The 19,571-nt window shown below is 40.2% G+C and overlaps 1 protein-coding gene across 1 annotated transcript; it reads right to left on the reverse strand.

Moving 5' to 3' along the window:
• Positions 1–679: 679 nt before the first annotated feature.
• TMEM179 (transmembrane protein 179) lies at positions 680–10,067 on the reverse strand. Its single transcript, XM_026048648.1, has 4 exons — positions 9,699–10,067; positions 6,031–6,168; positions 4,587–4,665; positions 680–1,705 (listed from the first exon to the last, which is right to left on the reverse strand). The coding sequence occupies exons 1-4, from the start codon at positions 9,998–10,000 to the stop codon at positions 1,526–1,528; spliced, it is 699 nt and encodes a 232-aa protein (XP_025904433.1). The 5' UTR covers positions 10,001–10,067; the 3' UTR covers positions 680–1,525.
• Between the last annotated feature and the right edge of the window lie 9,504 nt (positions 10,068–19,571).

The raw sequence follows: 19,571 nt of genomic DNA on the forward strand, positions 1-19,571 counted from the left end.
AGCTCTTGCTCAAAGACAACCTGCCTGATCAGATGATCTTGCCTGCATCTTGTCTTGCATGAAAACTTGAGTGTGGAGCAAGACAGCTGACTCTCTAAACAGAGAAACTGAGGATGGATGGGGTAGAAATCTGCTACTCCCCATTTACCAGATTATATATGTGCAAATGTTTTGCACTCAGGATGCAATAAACTCAGTCTCAGCTCAAGCAACAGGGTCTACATACCTACCAAAAATCTTAAGTTTTCTGCTGAATCATGGACTGCTGTGTATCTTGTGCCTGGGGATAACTGTCGATATTCWAGTACAACATATGTTCTCTGCCATGCAAATCCCACGCTCCTCTGAGGGATTCTTCTTAACTATTGGACCTCTTTCTCATCTTAAAGCGTTCATTTTTTTCATTGAAGCACTGACAAAAATAAAATTAAATTAAATTTAAAAAAAAAAGCAGTCACAAAGTCATTAGTGAGCTTGGTGAAAATTATGGTTCTTCTCCCTTTTCATAGTAAAAATTGTTAGCCCTGGTAGTCCTGCCTGTGAGTGGAGAGAATGGGCCTGTCCAGAACTGAACTACCTATTAAAATGTTCACAATAATTTTATATACCTTGTATAAAATGAATATCACACATAAATTCTAATACTCAAAATTGAATAATACACAGTAATAGGGAGCAAGTTACATATATGAGTTTGCAAACATTAATATTATCTATTCAGCTTAGTCTCTTACTATGCAGGTTTCTGCAATTGCTAGCTACACTACATTTTAGGAAGCCATAACAAATGTTGGTCATGCAAAAATCTGAGAAGAAACAAGAACACAAATATTCTCCACCATCCCTCCAAATGATACACTTTTTTTTACAGATATCTTACTAATATAGTGGTTCCATGAAATTCCCTACAATTGCCTAATATTAAGAATAGAGTTAAGAAAAGAAGTTCATCTGTTTTAGACTAACTCAAAATTGGACCAGGAGCAACAGGTTGTCAGCACTGTGTGCACACACAACAAAAGCAGAGACAGGAAAGGTCCTATCTGTGCCTGGATTGGAACAGTGGTTACCTAGAATAACCTGAGGATAGGGGCAGCATTGCTAGCAAAAGGAGGGAGAGGGGGAGAAAAGAGACTGGGCACAACCCCGGTTAAAACTCTTGTTGCAGTTTGAAGAAATAGTCTAGTTTCTGTAGCTTGTTTTTGCTAGCACAGTCCTCGGAAGCAGTCACTTCCCTCAAAGGTGAGCAGCAGCATGTGGGAACTYTGCTTGCAACAGCGAACTACAGCTAGTGCTGCTCCCTGCACGTGCAGGACAGAGTTTGTGGTTTGTGGCATTAATGGCACATGAGTTCTTTAAATGTTCATGATCTGTGTCCTAACAAAAGTATATCTGCCAGGAATTTATCATTAAGGAACTGGGTGGTTTCAGGAAGGAAAACATCACACTCAATTCTCTGACTCAACTTTAGCTTGCGCTACTGAATTAGAAAACCTAGATCCTGCCCTGCAAATTTGCTTACACCTTATATCATGCCACTTTTCTCATCTTGCAAAGAGGTCCGTGAGGAGGATCTTCCTAGCAACAGCTCCTTCTCATGGATCAGGCTATCTAGCAGGTCCTCCTGTCTGTAGTTGTGATAGACCTTCAGGAAAGCCAGAATGGTAATTCCCAGCCAAGTCAGCCAGGCAGCCCAGAGGCCGAACTGGAGAAGAAAAGAAATAGTAAAGAGGTCAGTACCGTTTTGTAAAGTTGAAGTCAACTTTACAAGTGAATATCAGAACTCAACCAAATCAACCAATCAACCAAATCAACCAAAACTCAACCGATATCAACTCAACCAAAAGCCATGTAGCCACCCCAGCTTCCACCCAGTGAGATCTTGGCCCCACAGTTTCTCCTATTCCTAGCTTATAGGAAAACACCTTTATTTACTAGGAAAAAAAAAAAAAGTACTAAAGACAGAAATAAAGATTTATATATAATCCACCTGCTGTCCCATTTTGACATTCTGGGCATCCCAAAGTCCTTAGACTGTTGCAATTTAGTTTACTTGCTCTGGAATTGCATTATGTTTTAAGACACTTTCAAAATATTCCTAGGAATTTTGGGCTTCACCACTACCACTTGCAGAAGTATAAATTTTAAGGCACTTCTATTCAAAATAGAATAGAATAGAGAGTCCTGTAAAAAAAAAWTTTTGTTACATTCCAGGGTTACTAGTTACGAGATTGATTGAGAGAGCAAGAGAAACTCAGTCCAGTGCATCCAAATGCCTGTGGCTATTTTATATGTGATATGTGAGAGCTCAACTAAATTCCCATCTCCAAAATCTCCTATCACTAACTGATCGATCTCTCTTGTTTAACTTCATAGAAATAATTACACTTTACTGGTAAAGATACTTGAATGTGGGCCTCCCATGTCTCAGAGGACATTCATTTGTAATATGGGCTTCTGTCAGAAAATCCACTTTAGTTCTGTTATGCTTTTAGTAAAGAAGCACTAATTGAATCCCTCTATTTCAGTTTTGACATATTGCACTTTTGATTAAGGAAAAAAAAAAGAAAGCAATTTAAACACTTTTTTTTAACACTTCCAGACAGTAACACAGATGTGTACTCTAATAGCCAATTTGTACAACCATTCGCACTGTTTTTAAAGGGAGTTTATGTTCCTACATATCTTATGCAGTATGTCAAATCTCCTAAGTAGTTCTGCCCATTGTTACAGCTATCTCAGTTCACCAGTAAAAATATTCTTGAGTTATTCCACAAACTCTCTGTGTAAGAAAATATTCATTTGGTTTTATATGACAATATATAGATATATAATACAGAGATACAGAGATATAATATGTGTATATATAGACAGAGAGAGGATAGGATTGCACTCATTTCTTAAGCACTAGTTCATTAATGTGATGTAATCTTAAAAATATTCTGATATCTAATATTGCTGTTACTCTTGCTGTTATTCATATCATTGCTGATATGAAAAAAGTTGAACAGATTTAGTCAAATTCAGGGAAACTTCCAGAGGTCTTCTGAGGTRAAGGAAATATCAGATTGGAGGGAAATGCTTATCCGTGTCTGTGAGCATTTGTGTGTRCATACACACATATGCGGTAATTAAAGTGCCTGTTTTTTGTTCAGGTTTCCTTCAGAGTCCATCTTTGCAACTCCTTAAATTGTAAACAATCTTGACACCTCCACTCAGAACACTGCTTAGTGAGTAAAGTCTGCTGCAGGAAACCATTGCTTTCACAAGGAAGTATATTTTTTGGCAGAAAGTTTAGCCTGTTCTTGGGTTTCTCATTCTACCTGATTCAAACAAATTGATTTGCATTCCATGGGCAAATCCATTCTCCTGTCATCATTCTGTTCTGCTTACCACATCCCAGATGCTAGAAGACAACCCTGCAGGATTTGTACCCTGCTTGGTTCCCTTCTATAACAATCTCTCTCAAAGCTTCCTTTTGAGAGAGATGGTTCCAGAGACCCTTACCAGGGTCTTTTGAGACCCTTACCAGGGTCAAGTCCAACAGTRCATGGGTGTTTTTCTCATATGCAGGTGTTTGCTAAGGTTGCAGGAGCACAGGCTGCACCTTGCAAGCTAGCAGCACCCATGAATTCAAAGTTATGCCTCGTATAAGGTTCAATCCTCTTCTCTTTGCACTGSCTGGCAGATTACTCCTGGCAAAATCTGTAAAAATACAGCCTGGGTATGGGCTRGCAAGATACGAAGGGTTCACTTTTATGACATATCTTTGCCCTACAGGCAGATATGTCTGAGCTGGCTCTCCAAGGGCCAGTGCTGGCAATGAAAACACAAAGGTAGCTTTAGTCCAAGAGGCCCAGCTGCCTACAAGTAGTACCTATGTTCCTRTGAGGAATGCTGGAGCAGCACTAGCATGGGAGCAGCCCTGCACAGATGGGACTGCTCTGCCTGCAGAACTGTGTATGCTCATATGCTTAAGTGCTTAATTCTTGAAAGTACAATGGAAATATTCACTGGTTTTGAGCATTCGCAGAGCTGACATATTCAATAATATGGCTTTATAGCTGTGGGAGTCTAATTAACAAAGATGCATCAGAAAAATAGTCCGATCTAAATGACAATATTTTTTCATTATTTCCATGGTACCTGTATTTATGTGAGATCAAGGGAGCTCAGATAAACTTAGAAAAGAGAAAGCTAGATGGACTGATGCAATTCAGCCTTTTTTTCCTTAATCCTAACAGTAAGGAAGGGCTTCAGGACACCCAGGTTTTGAGGCCTTTGTACAGCTTGTGCTTTGCAGAAATAATGACTTTCCATGATGAGCAATAAGATGAGTGGCAGTCAGGCTTTTCCATATCCATACTTGAAACTATCTCTTTTGAAATTAAAATACAAATATGTCACTCATTATCATCCTAATTTAGTGCTTACTGAAGTCCGTGTAAATATTCACGGTATTTATATATATATATATATATATATATATATAAATATCAGAGGATGTTAGTTCAGCCCCTACAATCCCAGATCAATGATAAAATGGTAAATGAACTGGAATAGAAGCACAACCTAGTGTGACCTACCTGTGCAATAGCAAATTGATCATAGAAAGCAGAATTTTCTAAGTTCAGTTCAAGATCTATATCCTGCAGTTCTTCACAGCTATCCAAAAAAGGCATTTGAGAGGGRAAAAAAAAGAAAGTTATTTTAGAGATTCCAAAGAGGCAAAGTAAGTGTAAAATGAAGCAACACCTTAAATGTGTTTCAAACAGTCACAATAACATACTCTRTCAAAAGATATCTAAGTGGCTCCCTAACTTTATCGAAAAGTAGGCTAAAAGAGGCATACGATTACTTAAAAATACACATGTAGTTACATCAGTGATAACATTAATCTTCCATAAAGTGGCGTTATTAAAATTATTATGAAAACAATTTCCCTAAAACCTTCTTATCCCACTTCCCAAGAGCCTCCCACATACACACAACTGGCATCACCCCAGTCTGGTCACTTCACCSCTTGATGAAACAAAGTGCACAAGCCTCCATTACCTTTTGACATCATCAGGAAAGCCTCAGAAGAAGGGATTGTGGGGGTGTTTTTGTTTCAGATGTTCTCACAAGGAGACAATACTCTGATATTGARATAGAGGCTATCTACAGATTTTACAAATAACTTGGAAATTTACAGATGTGAAAAAAAAATCCCATAATTTTGAGGTTGATTTTTTATCTCTTGGTTGATTTCTGCAGTGTCTTCTCTGTCCTTTTCAGTGCTGTCATCGTTCTTATGTGAATATTCGACTAGGCATTTTATGCAATTGAGATAAAATTTTTAACTGAATATTCAAATAATTCAATTAATTGCTGAAGCCCTAAACAGAATATTTGCTATGAYATTTTACAACATATGACAATGGGCAACATAAATGTCTACTTTATGTAGCTCTACTATTGAATATCATATGAAATAAAATGTCACCTTTTCTTCTCTTTTCATTATTTGATAGAAAATCCTATCTCATCCTATCATCCATTTCCTGCACTAAGCATAAACATCGTGGAACACAGCTTTAGCTGTATCACATGGACTAACTTAGCACCTGTACATCTTGTGTATTTTAATAACGTACCAGCTAGCTGTACTTTGTGATCATAACTTCTGAGGCTCTCAGAGTGTCCACAGCACTGCTATGAGATCAAAATCTCTGTACTCATTTTTGGATGATGGTGCATGGTGACACAGGGAGGGCAAGCGACTTGCCTCGTGTTATGCTGTGGGTCAGTAGCAGAGCCAGAACAGAAAGCCAGGAGATTCCCAGTCCTCTGGTCTGCTCACAAGACCACATTCCTTCTCTTAATAGAGCATTTCCAAATTCCTCTCCCTTGCTCACCTTGCATGTAATAATCACAGTTTGTAGCAACACTGTTCATTTGTGCATATATCAAAAGGAAGGAAGGAAGAAAGGAAGAAAGAAAGAAAGAAAGGAAGAAAGAAAGAAATTAAACATATTCTTCAATACTAACCTATTTGGCATGCTCCCTTTTTCGGTAATTGCATCACACCACATGTTAAATCCTACGCTCACTATAGTGCTAGCAATAAATGTGATAAACACCACAAAGGCGCTGATCAGCAGATTCAGGAAGGCATAAAAGAAAGAGCTGCAATAAAAGCAAAGAAAAATGTARCTCATAAACAGCTGAAACACAACATCAGCAATCTCTCTAAGCAGTATACCTTGGGCAWAGTCAAAGATAGCAGTTTCCATTTAAAACACATCTGCTTTAATTAAGAACACCTAACATCATTGAAAAACTGTGATTATGATTTTAAGTCATATTAATGTCATTTGTAAGGTCTTTTGCTTTTCATTTTTATTTTTTTACAGTAAGAKGATGAGGTTTTAAATCATGAATACTAAGCAGTAATTGTTCATACACATCATGGCTTTCATTAGCTGTAATGATGAAAATCACCATTGTTAAAATAAATGTTATTAGCTCAAATTAYATAGTAACTGGAGCTAAAATTATTTCATGACTAAAGTGATAATTGGGACAAAAATTGCCTAGAAGAAGGAAACTAAAAATAAAACAACACAGTACTGATAACTATAATCATTTTAAGCAACATAACTCATGGTACTGGCATCATAGGACACGAATTTTGGTTTTATGAGCAATTTGCAGAACAGGCCAGCTTCTCCTGGGATATCTCTAGCTTCAGTACTTTACTTTTTGCCAGATCAATGTAAAATATAATATTTATATTTTTTATATATTCATATTTTATATTATTTGTATTTTATATATATACTATATATATATAAATCATATATATATTATATATTATATGTATATTATTTATATTATTATTTTATTTATAATTTTTATTTATTTATAATTATAATATAATTATATTTAATTATATTTATATTTAGTTAATTAATTATATTTAATATTTATTTATATTTCTATAATTATGATTATAATATTTATTATATCATTTATATATTTATATAAATATATTTATATAAATATAATATCTATAAATATTTTATATTATATTTATATTATATATAAATATAATATTTCTATTATATTTTACAATATAAATCAACCCAGTTAATCTATCCTCCCAGGACCAACCGCAGGCACGTGGTTTGTATATGGGGTGGATGCTTGCAATGCTTCCAATGTTCCCATAAGACCAACCAGTTGTCCACTCATTCTCCAAATCTGATGCTACCTGAGAGTCACTAGCACTCTAGAAGGATGACCTGAGGCATCTTGAGGCTCACTGAGAGATGAACTGCTAGCTGCTTAACTCTACCCCATAATACTTGTTACTTAAAACTTTCTAAGCCTTTTATTTTTTTTCATCCATCTGCCCAAATTCTTTGCTTCACAAAACTGCTTTAAGTAGCATTTGGAAATTTTCATAATCTGAAAAATGGATCATGCTGTCATAATCCAATTATCTACACTATGTTGGAGAAAGACTGACAGTTCTAGGAGGCAGGTCATCCTATGTAAGTTAGATGGTAAAGGCAAATACAACAAATTGCCCACCAATACCCCTGTCATTATGCTGTGGGTAGAAGGATTGTCCTCAATTTGGAGAACAAAAACCTCAATCATTTATTTTCCCTGATGGCTCRTTAAATGAAAATCTTAGTGGCTTTTTGAGTAAGTGGTTGAATCCTGGGAAGGAGTAAGGTTGAACAAACCTAATTTCTACAGGTGTTACACATGGTTAAGACATATGTGACCTTGGGAGGACATCTATAAAATCAGATAAGAAACTTTTAATACTCGGACTATCATGTTTGCTCTTGGGTCAATGTGGCTACAGAGGGCACTTTCRGGATTCCCTCCTCATGGCCATTCATCCCATACCAACACCTGATACAGTGAAATAAATCACCATGGACTCGCGCCTTTACAGACTAAAGTAGGGCCTACCTCCCAGGGATATCTGACTACTGCCTGAATGCTGAGATGAATCCTGTTCTCGCCCTACAGCTTAGCTGGGCTTTGACTAGACCAGTTCATGCCTGCAGAGTGCCAGGCTCACCCATGGTGTAGCAGAAGCAGATAGTGTGTGCGAGTTATAGCTCTGCTTATTAAGTGATTCTGTGCTGATTTCACACCTAATTCGCATTTCATTCCAAGTTTTGCTAAAGCCATATCCATTGTAAGCACCTTATCATGGTATTCTGGACAGAAGGCTAGAAAAGGCTTCAGCTGTCCAAAGAGCTTAAAGAGAGTTAATATCAGAATCAATAACCGCTCTAGAAAAGGAATGTTTTCCAGAACTATTCAGTGCAATGTCATGGGCCCTTCAGGTCTTACTCTGTTTCCTACTCTGGAGCAAAAGACAGGCACTAAGGTAATTTGATCTTCCACTGATGAAGTAGAGCTCAGTGTTGCATTTGATTTACACTGGACATATAAATAATAGCAGAGATGCTGTAGGCCAGGCCATGCTAGAAAGGACAGGACGTGGTAGATAGTCAGTGCTGATCTGGCTCTCTGCCTTATATTTTTGTTTGTAACAGAATTTACCCAAAGAAGAGAGATTCAAATGTGTTAAAAGTCCCTCATTTAATTCTTCAAAGGTAAGTTTTAACGTGGAAGTAATCTTCTGCTCTATTCTGCGCTATTCTACTCTTCTGCTGCAACAAGTTTTAGGATTCAGCAGTCCAAGAGTGGTTGGAAACAGTCAGAGAAAAAATACTGCATTCAATCCCCAGTATCACCAGCATTAGATTATGATATAAACCCAGACACTGGTAAAGCTGGTAGTCTAGTTCAAATAGACCAGGAGGTAAATGACGGACTTCTACCATGGCCTTTGTAATAAGGGGAAAATGACTTTCCTTGTCCAATCACCACCAGTAATTGCTCCTGCCTTCCCACCTCTGTGTTTGGAGAGATCTGTCTAGGAGCACCCACAATCTTGGTTACGTTTACTAGCAGTTTTGCCAAGGTTATGAACAGGTCACCAGAGCACTGAACATAGAGCAAAGCTCTCCTGAGCTGCTACCTGGGCAACTAGACCTTTCAGATATTCTTGCTTGAGTCTTATGCATCTGAGTCTCGCTGAGGAAGATGAGCAACCATCAGTGCAGCCCTGCTCTTGTTGCRGAGAGCATTCAGCTTTGCACGCATGTCGTCACCAAGCGATAATCACTGTTTGCAGTAGTTGCCATGTCCACCACAAAAGCAGAGTAAAAATAGGGAGAGGGGGAATCACCACTTGCTGCTTTTTCCCCCCTTCCCCATGCAAGTGTGCTACTTCAAGGGTTTTCACACTGATCAAACAGCATCTGGTGTATGCCAGGAAGGCCTGTGTCCTTCTGCAGGGATGTGCAGCAGCGTGGGAGCACCRCGACTGAGGGCATCTGGCAGTACCTTGGAGCATGCAGTCCCACACCCCACATGGCCACCTGGGAGCATCCTCACCTCACTGACAGGCTGTGAATGACAGTTCGGAGATGTACATTGTGCATGTGGGGCGGACGGGAGCAAGGCATCCCCTCACCCCAACCCCCATCCTGGGGAGCAGCACCTCCAAATGGTGCTAAACCCAAACAAAAATACCGGGAGAGAGGAGGGGGAAAAGCTTCCAGGCCCCTGCTCACCTCTCCTTCCCCAGGCCAGCCCCCAGCCCCTTTAGGGGTACTTACTCCTCATGCCCTTTGCAGAGGAAGAAGAGGGTCCGCCAGGCCTGCACTGTGGCCAGCAGCAGGGAGAGGAGGCCGGTGAAGATGCTGAAGCGGCAGGCGGCCTCGGGCCCCCACTCCTGCACGGTGAAGCGCTGCCGCTCCACGGTGAGGTTGGCGTTGAGCCACATGCCCTCGGTGAAGAGCAGGCAGCGCCCGTGGAAGTCGTTGCCATTCTCGGAGAGCGGCACCACCACGATGAAGCTGAAGAGGAAGGCGAGGAAGTAGCAGATGCACTGAGCGAAGAGGAAATTGTTGAGCGCCATGTCCGCGGCGCTGCGCAGGCAGGGAGAGGAGGAGGAGGCGGGATGGAGAGAGGGATGCAGGGAGGGAGGGAGGCAGCCTGCAGCAGCAGYGGGTGGGCAGGGAGGATGCGCAGTGCAATGCAAAGAGATGCAATGAGATGCAAGACGCCCTCCGGGCACAGCTGTTGCCTTTCCCCTCGCCAGAGATGCCCTCTCTACCTAAATACTGAGGGCTGCAGGGGTTGGGGTGAAAAGAGAGGAAAGGCTATGGCAGGGGATCTCTTTTCATAGGGAAAATCAGTGCTGCTGTGCCCCAGTGCCCCAAGGGTTAAATAGTCAGTACCTCCCCAGCAGGGCTGGGTACCGCCTAATCCCATCGGTGTTGGTGTCACCCAGGCTGGTGCCTGTGCCTGTGCCTGTGGCAAATCCCCCCCTTCCAGGAGAAAAATAACCTCACACAGACCACTGGATCCCAGAAGGATTTGGCCCATTAAAAAATATACATATAAATAAAATATTACTGGGTGATTTTGCAAACATTAAGCATCTGTGACTCTATTCCTGCCCCAAAGGATATCCRAAACCTCCACAGCACAAAGTCTGCCGGAGTCCTGGTGTCCTCTACATCCTATGCCTCTTTCCCCCAAAACCACAGCAGAAGCCATGAATGGGAAGGAAAATAATCATTCCCAACATCTGCTCCCAGCACCTCTGTAACCCTCTGAGGTATGGGACTTCTACCCCAGCCACCCTCAAACACCAACCCAAACAGGAGCAATAAAGTATTGCTGCACAGGGACCCTGGAACCTGCAAACCCAGTGGTTTTKTTTCTAGCCCAGATAGTCCATCCCATATACAAGATATATACAAGACATGGCAAGCCAGAAAGTTCACAAGAGCTGGGATAACTTGTTGATCCCCTGTTGCCTTGGGCAGATGAAGCATGTGTGAGGTAAAGAAAATAACCCTGAGCAGGATCAGGGCAAAGAGTGGGTGGATTCCCTCTCATTGCATTTGCACCACCATCCCCAGGGCTCAGCAGTTTTCACAGTGCAATCACTCAAGTGAGGCTCCAAAATGTGGTAGGTGACCAATGCTCCCTTGGGCTAGATGTTATGCAATGGGCGTCAGAGAGGAAGCTACCAGGGGCAAAATCAACATCAGTCACCATCATCATCCACATCAAAGTCATTTTCTAATCTAATTTCCTAATAAGATCCAGTCTGAGCTCAATTGCAGGTCTTGCATCACTTCTTAATTCCAGATCTACTTCTACTCATTTAATTCCCAGATAGTGTTTAAAGGAGAAGAGGACATTAATACAACTTCTTTTTAAATTATTTCCAATGATTCTTATCATGAAATCTTTATCTGTACAGAGAAATATTTTTTGTTTAGATCCTGCTTCTTGAATAGAAACTTTTGTCAGGATACCCCTGTCTGATGAAATGTGGCAGGCCATTTTTCTGATCCTTTCCTAACTCCGATCATCAAAGATTGTATTTCAGTTTTGCAAGATGAGTCATAGAGCACTGGCCTGACCCTGTAAGAACAGACATGCATCCTAATAGAAAAGATATTGCAGATGTTTTGGAGTCCAGTATTAAGGAGGAAAGATTGTTGCTCTTAACCCTACTTCCAAGCCAGGTTCTCAAAAGATTTTGTCCTGTATCTAGCCGGATATCATATCTGGACTGAGATGGAAAATTCTTTTCTTTGAAACTTGACACAAGGGATTTGCCAGATGACAGTTTCTGAAGTTAACTTGGGAGGTCAACACAAACATAAAAGCTGAATTTTTGCTTACAGCATAGCCCACAGAAGAGACCAGAAGATGCCCAGGGCACCTTGCCTGGGGAAAGCCCAGTGTTCATATATTACCAGCAGCAGCTATAGGTTTCTGCTGCAGGACACCTGCAGGGTTGAAAAGGGGGGGTCACTTATAGATCATGTAGAGTTGTCTTTCMTCCTGAACAAGCTCAAAGCAGTATTTATCTGAGAGTTGCATAGGATGCATATAGGCATTTGCAGTTGTTTGCAGACTTGTAGAACATAGCTGCTGCACTCAGGTGACTATCAGTCCCTAATGTGCAGTCCTGGGCTGGGTGGAGAAAGCACACACAAGTGCACAGAGTGGGGTCCAAACTTGGCACCTCTCACTCATTCCACAGCCAATGATATTTCTCATGCTCTTCTCTCATGTAAACCATCACACTGAACATTTTTACTGGAATACAATTGGCGATGTTGTGAAAAATAAATAAATACATACATACATACATACATACATACATACATACATAAACAAATAGGATTAGTCTCCTTGAAATGGCACAACTAGGGAAAACATGATATGACAGAGGTCCATAAAACCAAGACAAGGTCTTGATCAAGACAGCTCATCCTTCCTCATGTCACAGGGAATACAGTACATAAATAAACAGATCACAGAGAAATTTTGAAACAAAAAGATGAACATCTTTTTCATAGCACATAATTAATCTATGTGCAATTARTGTTTGAACTCCACACAGAGCCCCCAAAATAAACATCAGAAATGAAGATTAGATTAGTTAATGGGAGAAAAAATAACACTAGCCAGTGCTACTGAATGCACAGCGAGGGAAGAAACTTCAGCTCAGGAGGTCCCAAAACAGCAGACTGCTGGTTGGGATCTCCATCARTTTGCTGCCTTTGTGTGAGAGCCTGCAGGCCATGCACCCAAGGGGACCCTGTACTGATGTTAGATGAGAGATGAGTTGCACATCAGTACAGAGGACAGTGTCCAAAGACTATAAACTCTATTTGTCTGGAAAGAAAATTCACAGAAACACAGCAGGCTGCAAGATCCATTGCTATTGCCACCTTACAGGTAAGCAGAAAAGCAACATGGATAAATCAGGATTATATACCAGATTTGCAAGATTTCCTCTCTGTCTCATATCTCCATCTTGCCGTCTGTCTAAGCCTCTGTGGATCAAGTAACACTATAAGCTGGACTGACATAGGATGACTGATGAGAGCTGTGATTTTGACTGTACCGCTCCATGCTCCCACTCAAGCCATTAATTACTCCACTTGCCACGAGCAGTGCTCTCAAGTTGATATTTGTGAGGCAAGTGATGAATTTCCTCTCCTCCTGATAGCTCATTAGGACATGTTTTATTATGGGAAAATTTGCTGAGGAGTTAATTATTCAGGCAAAGACTTTTTTGTGAGCAACTTCATTTATTTATATATTACTTTTCCTTCGGCTATATCATTTCTACCGTCCAAGAAAAATAATGTCTGTCTGCTTTGAAGAAGGCTACCATCTTGGTGTCGGTGATGTATTGCTCAGTCTCTGGGGAGAGGTTCTGCAATACCTGTGCAGAAGGCTGCCTAGGGAGCAGCCTGTCTGTGCTCCGGACAAAAAGATCTGATCGGAATAGCTGCTTTGGAGCCAGCCTATCTGTCACTTGAAGCCAGCTTCTCTTCTCCCGCTCTACTGGAGCCAAATGGATGCTGGGGCCCATTTTATCAAATGCTTTAGCAAATGCAGCTTGTCCATTAAATATGCCAACTCATCTCCAGGAACCAGTCTGTTTTATTATTATATTAATCTATTATCATTATTCCACAAGTCTTGACCTTTATTTGTTCGCTGAGACTGATAGAAAGGACAGAAGTATACCATAAACACTGCCTTCGGGGAGARGTTTCTCATGATAATTACTATATTTAAGAAGGTGGCTGCCACTAGTTCTGAGGGGTTACAGATGAAGTACCTAATTGTCAGCCGTCTGTYGCATCCACATTTCTTCACAGCTGCTACAGCATCATGAATCTCTTAGAGCATCTCATCTGGGAACATCTTGACATTTTGCTTTCTTTTTGTGCAAACATTTTTAAATTTTCTTCTTTTTTTTTTTCAAAGAGAGCTTTCTTGTCTGAAAGGAGATTATGGGCAGTGAAGGTGCCATGTTGATAGACATTAATGGAGCAATTCTATGGAAGCAACTGAGTGTCATTAATGCATCCAAATACAATAGCCCCTGAATTTTGAAGTCCTCATAAAAAGCAAACACACAATTCTGCTTGCATTCTCAATTGAACAAGGTTGTTCTGTGGTGAAAACATAAATTAAAATACATTAAAAAAAAGAAAAAAAAAAGATGCTTGAGCTTTTCAGAGCATTAACTCTAAGCTGTGAGCAATCAGTGCATGTAAAACTTCATGCAGCATTGTACAGCCTACTAGAGCTATAGCAGCTAGAAGGGTAGTAGTCCCAAAATTGCACATTATTTGCTCACTTCCTCTCCTGTGCTCTTTGATGAGTCAGAGATAATGGCAAGGGAAATATGAACTCCACCAAACCTGTGACCTCAGAATTTACATTTGGCTGCATTGCACAGATGAAGATTGGGCCAAAAAAGCAAACTTCGGAGATTGCTTAACAAAATAGAAATAATGAAAGGGAGGAAAAAGACGAGAAAAAAAAAAAAGATCAGTGAATTGCAAACCTACAGAATATAAGCAATCAAAATGCAGACAGGTTAGTAATGCAACTCTGCAGCACTTGGGATCAAAATGGGTCATGGTATGGGTCACATCTGCAGCTTAACCCGTGACCTGCAAAGCCTGCAGCCTCATGAGCCCCTAAGGCCAGGCAGGCAATGAGCACTGATACTTCTGACAACACGAGATCTGCTCAAACCGCTGCACTCCAGTGCACAAATTTTCCCTGTTTGGAGACATTAAGCCTCCAAACCCCCTTGCATGTCTATAAAGGTGTTTGTCCCAGTGTTCTTTTCTGTGCCAAACACATTTTCTTCCCCCAGAAAGTTACTTGGACACCCTAATTTCCTTGATAAGGAGCAGCTATTCTAGCTATTCTGTGCTGTGTTGGATGTAGGAGTGCAGAATCAGGACCCAAGCTGGTGTAATGGGGCTCAGTCCCATTAATGCAGGTTAAAATACAAGGAATGACAGCAAAAGGGAGTCCCACTCCCCGAGCCTGATGTAGGGGCTGCCAAGTGAGCTCAATGTTGCTGCTTCTGAAAATGTTCTTTCTGCAAATACCGCTTGTGTTTTTTCCCCAAGATCCTGAAGAAATGCTTTCCAGCCCTAATAAGGCTTTGAAGAAGAATTTCAGCCGTTACTGCTTTTGGTTTTCCTTGCAATATCACTTTTATGTGCAGCCATCAACTAATTTGTATCTTAAGGTCATTTCCCTGGGAAATTCTCAAGGTCGGTAATCAAGGGTCCATCACAAAGCCAGCTGAAAAACAGCAAAGGAAATCCTTGTTCTCTAAACTGTACYATGTTTTTAAATGGGTTATCGTTGTGGCTAAATAGGTTTTAGGTTACAGGGGGAGACATAGCAAAGTATCTCTGTTGCTCATTCTAGTTAAATGTAGTTGAATCATATTTTAGCAAAAGGAAAAAGCTGAAAACCCTTGTCCAAATATCTTGATTCTGCAAATTAGTATATCTCAATCATTTTTAATGCTACTGTAGTAATTTATATTGAAGGATGTTCTGACCCACTTGTCCTCAGCATTTTCTTTTCTACACACATAGACATATATACTAAGAACAGCTAACGGATAGCATGCCAATTAATAGCATGTACTTGCTTTATGTGTGACATACTGTAGCATGCATTGATTTTTAATCTGCTCAAACTGGTATTTGTCATGTGGGCTGGAAGTCTGATGTGAAAAATAGCCTGTTCATTTTCCATGACAATTATTAACACCAAGCTTGTCCTTAGTGCTCCTGCCAAAAATAAATGCAGCAAATAAGTAGAGAGCCAGTTTGCAAAATTAAATTCTGTCTCAAAAGTGAATAAATGAGGATAGAGAGGCAGGTCTTTAATTCCTGGAGAGAGGAGGAGCTCCACAGTCACATTTATGTCTGATGGGGCAATGAGGAGGAAAGAATCCAAAACATGAAGACAGTCTTTGCTGAAGTCTATGGACAAGACAGTGCAAATGTGATGGGGAAAAGAGGATTTATATTAATTCTGGAGAAAGGAAATAACAACAACAACAACAACAACAACAACAACAACAACAACAACAGTAATAGTAATAGTAATAGTAATAGTAATAGTAATAGTAATAGTAATAGTAATAGTAATAGTAATAATAATAATAATAATAATAATAATAAAGAGGGCAAATAGTGGAATATATTTGTGGAAGGTTCTACAATGTTACTTTAGGACTGTGATTTTCCTCGTGTGGCACGTATAGCACAACAGAGATGCAAGAGGCTTCAAAAGGGTGTGCAACCCACACCAAACATCCGAGTGTGCATGCGGGGGAAATGACTGGTTGGAAAGGGAGCCCTATCTGAGCCACCAAACACATTTTCCAGTCATGTCTGGGGCCTTAGCCTGGCCTGGTCCYGTGGAAGGAGAAGGGGAGCCTGAGGGCATGTGGCAGCTACCTACAACACCCATAGCAGTTAGGATTGACGTTGACACCACATTCCATGTCTTTACCTTCGGAGTGGTTACCCAAGCACATTTTCTTCAAGAATCCTCTACTTAGGATGTATGAACCCTCTTTGGGATGTATGGAGGGTCTCTGTCCTCCTCCTCTGAACTGTGTCCTCATTTTTAAGAAACATGGAGATAGGACTGTACTTTACCGATAGACTAAGGCTAAAATACAAGATACTCATAGATGCTCCCCCCACTTCTCCAAATCCTATCACAACCTCCACTCCACAACCTAAAGACAGGTACTGTCAACCAGAGTAAGTGTCACCAGTGAGGTTCCCCTGAAGAGGCAACAGTGAAAGCTGAGAGTCAGCCTGTATAAAACACCAGACACAAGATATAGAGGGAATAAGGTGACTAAAGCCCTCAAATCACTCCAGAGTACACTGTGGCCTCATTAGTCACATTGCCCGTATATAAGACAGAGCTGAATATTTCTCTGCTCAGCTCCTCAGCTGCAGGCACTGGTGCCAACCCATTCACAGCCAGCTGGAAGTCTGACCTGGTAAATCATTTCTCAATGAAATTCTTCTTTCACCACTGAGAAAGAAGAAAATCAAGAGCTCTAGGTCATAATGTTCTTGTCTTGCTGCAGTTTTCAGCTCAGTGGTGAAGCTGCATAATCCAGGTTGTTTTGAGAGTCTTAGTTTCCACATTACAGTGCCAGACAGAAGTACCTAACAACGTTGTCTGGGGAGTTTGGTAACTAATGCACACTGACTGGCCCCAGTTTATCTCGTTCATCATTGGTTCTGGATTTTCAGTGTGCATCACCAGCTGTGACTAAGTTTAATTACAGGTAATCAACAGAGAAATGGATAGATCTACTTGGCTTTGTAACAAATAATAAGTCTATGGGGTTTCTACAGGTCAGATGACTTCYAAGTGTCCCCTATCATTACTACTTTCCTATCACTATCCTCTCTTGCAATGTTCAGATGAGTCTGCAAAATKCACTTCCATTGGGACTTTAGAAACATTGCAGGTTTAACTAGATATTTACTTTCTCATTAGTGTTATTTCTTTGCAGTATGCTGGGGATCAATTCTAAAATGACGTGGTGGAGCTGGTATTTAAATCTCTGTAAAAAGAGAGTAGCTTGTGAAATGGATAATCATTGCTGAGAGAAATCCTGAGGTCTCCAGAAGTCACTATGCAGTTGATGTGCAGCTGAATCATGCAGCCGTATCTGAGCTAAGGGCCTTGAAGGTTCTGTAGGCTGTCAAGAGAAAAGAAAAAAAGAAGAGCATAAATAAAAATAAAGTAATGATTAGCAAATCACAGATTCATATGTGAGCTATCTACCTTGTAGGTTCAAATACAGAGGCCCACTTTGTGTCAAGGACACCTGCATTTTGCATTGATCAAAGAAGAGCTTTGAATACTTGTCATAGGAGATGAAATAGATATCTGTGATTTACAAAGTAAAAAGGCAACAGCAGCAATAATGAGACATCAAAATAGATCTGAATGTCACACTCCTGGGTGCAACCACAGTGATACCTTATCTTGTGGCAGAGATGAAAAGACAGGGAATATAAGCTCATTATTGCAACAATTACTTTAATAAGCATGTGAAAACGTAGTATGGCCATTATGGGCTTTTTTTTTTTTCCTCTCTCCTGTTCCTTGTCATGTTTGGTGACAAGGAACATTCATTTTTCTTGTAAATGATCAACAATTTACAAATAATGCCTTTTACTAATAATGCCTTTTACTAAAACTCATAGTATGGGAAAGATTTTCTGAAGTGCATAGTGATGTCTGGATGTCTCAGTAACAGCTTATCTGCAGATAGTAATGGACAGATGAGTCCACCTCTGATCATACTCTGAGCTTTCCATAACCTAGACACGTCTATCTAATACGTTTATGTGACAGTGTCCTGCTAAGAGATGCAAGGCACGATGCCTAGGATACATTGCAGTTATATACATTGCAGGGGAGTTATATCTGTCTGCATCCCCCTGTGTTGCTATATCCTAAAACAGACATATCCTAATGAAGCAATCTTCATTAGGAGCTAAGCAATCTCCAAAAAGACTCCTTTTCAGGGACCTTAGTTTGAGAGTAAAAAATTATGATACTTCAAAATCAATATTTTTTCCTTAAAACATTTCTCTTGAGCGTTTCCAAATTTTTCAGCTAGAGTGCAATACAATTCCTGTGGGATGTCTTGTCCTTACCCAATATACATTTACAAAAATGATAAAATATAGGGAGAACAGGGAAGGGAGAAGTGGAAGAAACTCAACAAACAGAACAAACRTTAGTAACTGTGCTTAAGGAGGATTAAAAAATAATTTAACATGAACTTAATCTGATGTAAAGGTCACCTCATGATCCTACATTCCACAAAGCAGAAAGCCAGCCCTACACATAAATCAATATGTTCATCAATGTTGTCATCAAGGAGTATTGCCAGTATAATCAGACCAAACACCCTTGTCATCCATGTAAAGATTCAAAAAATTGCACCCAATAACAAACAGAAATGTCTATCAGATCAGCACTAACCMAAAAAAACTCATAATAATCTGATAACAGCCAAATGCAATGAATGCACAGTCATTTTTTGTTCACTGGTGCTGATTTTTGGCCCTGAAGTCAGGGTCAAAATTGGAGGGGAGATCCGCTTCCTTCACCAGGCATCTTCTGTCTGCTATGGGGTATGGACATARCTAGAATACTCTAGTTTGAGTGCTGTGAGCACAAACCAGACAGGCTAACTGGTCTCAGGGCCAAAGATTGCTCCCTGGCCCTCTTATATCTAATAATGTATATGTAAGTAGAGATTCTTCCTYTCTTTGCCACTTATTTTCTGAATGACGTTGGCCAAGTCAATTTATCACTGACATCCCCACCACTACCCACCATCTCTTACTTGATTTACCTACAGTGTCAATATTTTGTGCTATGCAACATCCAGTAGAGTAGGTTAAACATTTGTCTCGTAGTTTTATCCCAGGCCTGGCAGAAAGGGAGGAGGTGAATACATTAGGCAAGTAATTTCTTAGAGGAAAAAGAAAACATTTCTGACAATTTTTCAGGATTAAAAAAAAAAAAACAACAACAAGAAAAAGCCCATTCACATCCTCATT

Source organism: Nothoprocta perdicaria, unplaced genomic scaffold (assembly GCF_003342845.1).
Source record: "Nothoprocta perdicaria isolate Ctin4 unplaced genomic scaffold, notPer1 scaffold_56, whole genome shotgun sequence".
In the NCBI taxonomy this organism is placed as follows: Eukaryota; Metazoa; Chordata; class Aves; order Tinamiformes; family Tinamidae; genus Nothoprocta; species Nothoprocta perdicaria.

Bases quoted from the DNA above. Each gene is read 5' to 3' on its own strand.
- TMEM179 (XM_026048648.1), bottom strand. From the start codon at position 10,000: ATGGCGCTCAACAATTTCCTCTTCGCTCAGTGCATCTGCTACTTCCTC. The intron at 4,666-6,030 runs GTTAGTATTGAA...TTTTTTGGATAG, and splicing joins AAAGGGAGCATGCCAAATAG to CTGTGAAGAACTGCAGGATA. The intron at 1,706-4,586 runs GTAGGTCACACT...TTTCTTCTCCAG, and splicing joins ATCAATTTGCTATTGCACAG to TTCGGCCTCTGGGCTGCCTG.